This window comes from Apaloderma vittatum, unplaced genomic scaffold (genome assembly GCF_000703405.1).
Source record: "Apaloderma vittatum isolate BGI_N311 unplaced genomic scaffold, ASM70340v1 scaffold3575, whole genome shotgun sequence".
NCBI classification, from domain to species: Eukaryota; Metazoa; Chordata; class Aves; order Trogoniformes; family Trogonidae; genus Apaloderma; species Apaloderma vittatum.
In genome coordinates this window covers 40,149-46,515 of record NW_009718580.1, presented here as the reverse complement: position 1 = coordinate 46,515, position 6,367 = coordinate 40,149, and the positions used below count along the sequence as shown (strand labels likewise).

Here is a 6,367-nt window from a genome sequence, read left to right as displayed (position 1 = left end):
CTAGAATTTAGATTGAATATTGAAAGGAATATTCAATCTAAATTCTATTTTAAACTAACCAGTTTAGATTGAATATTAATAAGAATTTCTTCACCAAAAGGGTGGTCAAGCATTGCAATAAGCTGCCCAGGAAAGTGGTTGAGTCACCATCCTTTGAAGGTATTTAAAAGATGTGTAGATGTTGTTGAAGGTCTTCTCCAACCTGACCAATGCTATGATTCTACGATTGTAACATCCACACTACCTTAACTGATGCTAGAGAAAAGAAACACTATGTTTTTCCTGCCAATAGCTTTGCCCTTGAGCAATAACCAAAGATGGTCTATCAGTTCTCAAACTTCTCAAGTCTGCTCATTTTTGATAAGCTAGGATCTTTTCTTGTTATTTTCAGTATCAAAACATGACCTTGTGTGACACACTTTTATAAGCAGGGGATGAGAGTTTACTAAGTTTAACCTATACAAAGGCTTGAATAGATTCACAAAAGGAATGTAAAAACAATGTCCTGTAGTATTTTTTCTGCACACTTATAGAAGCAACCTACATTGTTCTTACAAATAGGAAAAATATATCTGCTAGCAAGACTCAGCATCAAAAAAATCATATAAGCAAACACAGATGAGGCCTGGTGGAGAAAGGCCATTAGATTGAAAACAAAGAAACATGGACGTGCACTGAATCCCACATTCCTGTGGCCTAACTTCATCTTTCGGTTAACTACATAGTTAATAACTATGAAAATGCTTAAGTGTTAATGTAGCAGGAAGAGGACTAAGCTTTCTTAGTAAACAAAGTTAAAACACCCACATCCTTTACTCCATGGTGTATGTATAAAACAAGCAAAGCAGAATAATATATTATTCCAATATTTTTACATTAGTTCTTTCATAAAAGACTGACTTTTTCTTAGAGGTTTTTATTGACCACACTCAGAATTAGTAACTTTTCTCCCTGAGTATTTTTCTTTATTTCACTACGTAGACACAATTTTTTTCCAAATGGGAATCTACAGAGAATTATCCTGATAATAGGCACAAAATTAAAGATTTAAGAATAAATAATAAGAGACATACATGAAATGCCTTTTTACAACTCACAATTTATCTTTAGATAAACTGTTTACATAGCTCTACTCAGCTCCACTTCAACAACCATCCATCTCTGATTTCCTACGGCATGTATTAGCAAGAGACTTATTTTCAAATACTACACAAAAAACCTAGTGAATTTTAGGGAAAAGTTAAAATAATTACCTTCAAAAACTCTGAAGGCTTTCGTGCAGCTTGGCAGAGGCCATTTTGCAGAATTTGATTTTTGAAAATTTTCTTTTAACTTCAAATATTCCGTAGGGAAAAAAGATTTCGTAGAGTTGTTCAGTTCTACAACAATTAATGGGAAAGAAAGTATACATCAGTGCTGTAAATATACAATAATTTGCATACATTTACACTACAAAATAAGAATGTCTTATGTAATGTGTAATCCTTTTTCTGATTATAAAATCTCGTAAGTTGTTTTAAAATCCCATAAACTCAAGTACTTCCAGATATATCAAGAAAAAGTCTTAAACATGCTGGTTTGTTTTTGTTCCTCTGAATAAAAGCATTTAGGAAAGACGATGTCAAATTCTATTAAAATGAAGTACATAATAGGCTATTAAACTTACTGACCTCTATGAATGAAAATGACATCTGTCAAGCTGACAGTGGCATTAATTCTCAGTTTATACTGCTTTTTGTTTAACACTATCACTCAGTAACAGTAACATAAGGAGAAAGCAACTGAATATTTTTTGAGTTTTTTTAAGTGTCAGGGATTAACAGGAATTAAGAACACATTTGTAGAATGATTAATTACACATTGTAAGAGTTAACATAACTTATTAATCTCAAGTAATCATCTACTTCTTAGGATATAATTTGGGGAAACATCTACATGGACTACCACTCAAAACTGCCAAAAACTAAGTCGACTATCCACAGCAATACTGTAACGGAAAACAATTTTTAAATAACCGCATTTTCCTGCCACAGGGAGAAAGAGATCTGCTGATAACAGAGAGAGTTGCCAAGCTAAGAGTTATCACTCAAAATTTCAACCTCCCCTCATTTTAGCCTTTCAAACCACCATAGCTCCAGATAAACGCTAGCGGCCATTATGATAATTCCTTCTGTACCTTAAAAGAAAGAGAAGGCCCTTTTAAGATCTTTTAAAAGGTCTATGTATTATTACTTCACCTGCTTCACTGAAATTGTACATACTTTTTCAATAATCACTATTTCATTAAAGGATCAAATCTCCTTCTCTGGCAATTTGAGAAAGCTAAGCTTTCTGTGAGCAAGCTCTAGAAAAAAGAAATAATTTCAAATGCCCTTCGGTTGCAGTAACTTCTTCTGTGTAAGAGGAAGGCATTAGCAGATTTGAAGGAAAAAAAAAAGTGCTAGTCTTATTTCAAAAATTATCCTGTATTTCACTGAGTCAGAATGCAGGTTAAATGGGGCTACGCAACACACACAGAGTAAAGAACTCTCCAAATCTTTACATCTTCTTACATGTGAGAACAGAGCTGCTGCACCCATAAACCTCTGTCAGTGAAGGGTAAGGAGTCATTTTCTCTCCTAAATGTAACAGGAAAAACTTTGTATTTTTCACTAGTTTTTTTAATTTTTATATAAGAGTTTTCTATGCTACTGAACATACTACTCAGATTCAGAGAAGCAGCCTACGATGAGACTCTTCACATGGCATCAACAGAGAGTATTTTAGTTTACTTTTACAGTTCACAAAAATCAACTCAGTTCTTTCAACTTTATTACCTAAATTTAAACACAAAAATCTCTGGTGAGGTATCTAACTTCTGTTCTTCAGAAAAGGGCATGGTGACAACTCTTACTGGGTTTTAGAAGGTTGCTTGCTCAGGCTTTTAAAGCAAGATCCTTTCAGGCTGGCCAGACCCCCGTCTTTGTGTATTTATGTGACCCCCTCCAGGACGCAGGCCCAGAGTTCCTGTGCACAACCATTATGATTTCTTCGAAGTGGTGGATTTATTCTGCATGAGTGTCAGACCTAGCCCTTCTTGGAACCAAACGTAAATGGAATTTTATACGGATGGAAGTATAAAAATCAGTCCCTGTCTCACTCATTCCCTTGACAGGAAAAGCATTTAAAAGACAGAGTTACTTGAAGTGGGTTGCTGCAATCAGATCAAAAGCTGCTGTCTTAGGTGTGTCCTGGGCACCCTATCATCTGACCAGATGTGCGTTTATTTGGATGGCAATAGGTCTTTTAAGAAAGCCTTCAGGGAAGACCAGGATGAACAGCAGACACCATTGGAACAACCGATCTGGACTGGAACTCACTCTCAAGCCCCAGTGGACAGGGCTCACTTGATCGTAGCAACAGGCCAGAAGAAGTATCCTAGTGTGTCACATCTGGTGTTGCAGCTCTGGGTTAACCACTCTTCATCTTTGTAATTGCTGGATAATTGACCTGTTAGCCCTCAACCTTTTTGACATGTTACATGCATCTTTCTGTTGGAGTTATGTTCACTCTGCAAAACTGTACAGGCTAAAAAGTGAACTTCTGAATATATCCTTAAATGTTTTCTTTTTGAGATATCCTTGTAAAATAAAACGCAGTTCCCTTCTGCAGGAAAGATGCAGAAAGGAGTAATTTAGTGAGGGAAATAAGACATTCCAGCTGGAGCGTTACAAAGAATGGTAGCAACTTTGCTTCGCTGCCTGTAGCAGCAGTGACTACAGCATAACTTTGAAAAGGTCTAATAAATCACTTGAGTAAAAAAAAAATATTTACTACCTTTTACATTGGTTTGGCATCACCCACCTTCCTTAATGCATTGATTTAACTAATTTGTCTAAGGATATGATATCATCATCAATATTTATTGGTTGATTTAAAAACTGGTCAACATGTTACGTGCTGGGATATTACAAGATATTTTTCTTGGTATACATCTATTTAAAAAAGTAAATTTAGTGTATCTATTTTCAGGTATATTGCTAAGTCAAGCATATATTGCTATATACTGAATAGCAATACCCAAATACCTGCTGTAAGGCCATAGGGATTTCTCTCATTTGAAGTTCTTAATACTAATCATACCTCATATACTACTATGGCTCTCTATTTACAGTGGACTCTATATTTACATATTTATGACATTATATTTACACTTTAGACATATCATCCTTTTTTAAAAAAAGAACTACATACACTTATAATATTTTCACAGAATTAATTAGGTTGAAAGGGTTGTCTTGAAATCAACTAGTTCAACCCACCCTGTTCAAGCAGAGTCAGCTACAACATGTAGCCCAGGGGCATGTCCAGTTGGGTTTGGAGTGTCTCCAAGGATGGAGACTCCACAGCCTCTTTGAGCAATTTCTTTCACCACATCTACAGTGAAAAAGTGTCTTCTTATGTTCATGGAATTTCATGTGTTACAGTTTATGCCCACTGCCTCTTGTCCTGTGAGCATGTACCACTGAGAAAACTCTGGCTCCCTCTTCTTCATTCCCCTCCATCAGGTATTTTTACACATTTCATACTAAGCACTCAAAAGCTACAAGCAATCCTAGTAATACTTCACTTAAATGACAGTACTTCAAAAGTGTTCAAAAGTTTCGCCAATACATTTTAGCAAACATCCATATTCTCTCTTTGTGCCTTCCCAGTAACATTTTACTGCAGCAAACCTGTTAAATACCGTTTTTAAAATTTAAGTAGCCCTAAACTAACTAAAAGTAATTGTCTACTGCTGAAATGCATTTCACCTGTACATAAGATGCAGAGGAGCATCAAACATTAAGGATATAAAATGAGAACAGCTTGAAAACTCCCTAGACCAGGCAGGGTGCTCAGAGTGGTCAGGCTGCAGCTTTCCACCCATTTTCTCTGCTGCAGTGCTGACATAGTCAGCGCCCATCCCTGGCCACCAGCAGCTACCCATTGAACCATCCTGAGGTAACTAGCTTGTCTGAAAAATACCTCCTTTCCACCCAGATGAGTTCTTATTTAGCCCAGTCAGCTCCTTGAACTGGTCTGCTTTCAAATTATACAAAGTTGTGCCTGTGCAGATGAAGAGTCTGTGCATAACCAGAAATAGAAGCTGGGCAGGTCTGCTGATCAATGTGAAATCAACTTCAATCTGCATTCCCAACCTGTCATCATCACAGCTCTCTCCCAGTTTAAAAAGGATCACTGCAAGATCTCTGCAGCATGCAAAAATAAACAAACATTCCTGCATGGCTGAGTCATTTCCATTATTTTGTGCTCTGTCTATACACAGTTTTATGTGCTGTAAAGGGCTTAGCTCCAGATATTATTGCACAAATTTATCCACAGTGCTTGAATTTACCTTTTAAAGCTCCAAGCACAGAAGACTGACTCATGTTGTTCCAGGTATCCCATCTACAGTATCACTTATCCTCCTGTACCTGCTCTGGCATCAAACACCCCTTACCCACCACGTTTTGCTACTGCTGAAAGTCAGGACCAACAGTGATGAGGGTGTAACAGGCTGGGAAAGTAGACTTTAAAAATAAGATTAATGAGGAGGATTCTATTGTTCTGCTAGCCCTTTCGCTTGTAGACAAATTAAAGCCACATGGTGTTATTAAGTTAGTAACTGTAAAAATGCTTTTTTTGTAGGAGATTTTGAGAAAACGTTTACTATATTTGGATTTTTTTTATTATTTCGCAAGACGAAAACAAATAAATGCAAAATATCAGAATCTCACTGCAAAAATCAACAGATTTTAAAATATGCATTCAAAATAGTTCCCTACCACTGCAGAAAGCCTGCATGGAACATTCCTAGGAAGAGTTAAATGCAAAGAAAGCCTCAAATCAACAAATTTTGATCTGCATGCATTGTGGTTGTGACCCATTGCATATTATTACTTTTTTCTTTCTCCCTTCTTTTTATGTCTATATTTGGTTAGGAGGGTTTTACTAAACTTAGTAAAACTAACTTCCTAACTGTGGATTTACTCAGACCAGAAATACAGGAAGGAAAGCTACAAATATTTTTCTGTATTGTAAAAAAATTTCATTTTTATACCTGTTTGGAAAAAAACTCTGGCAATTGTAGTGCGACACAGTGGACACGGAGTGCTGGCTGGATTGTCTTTGGCAAGCATCCTTAAGCAAGGTTCACAAAAGATGTGGTGGCATGGATAGCACATGTAAGGATTGAAATAAACATCCAGGCACACTGCACAGAGATAGCTTTCTTTATCCCCTCCAAGTTCATGCTCATCGTCTGTATGCAGGTTATCATTTGCAGTCTGCAAGAAGAAAAAGAAAGCATCTTTTCACAGCTCAGCTCTTAACTATTTTAGATAAA

At 36.4% G+C, this 6,367-nt stretch overlaps 1 protein-coding gene across 1 annotated transcript in view; it reads right to left on the bottom strand.

The window, feature by feature from the left end:
* Window positions 1-1,253: 1,253 nt before the first annotated feature.
* The window catches only part of RNF180 (ring finger protein 180), a gene marked incomplete at both ends in the record, with an annotated part of 44,167 nt that continues 39,053 nt past the window's right edge, over window positions 1,254-6,367 (bottom strand). Inside the window, 2 exon segments of the mRNA XM_009870290.1 lie at window positions 1,254-1,379; window positions 6,083-6,308. Coding sequence (XP_009868592.1) covers window positions 1,254-1,379; window positions 6,083-6,308 — 352 coding nt within the window.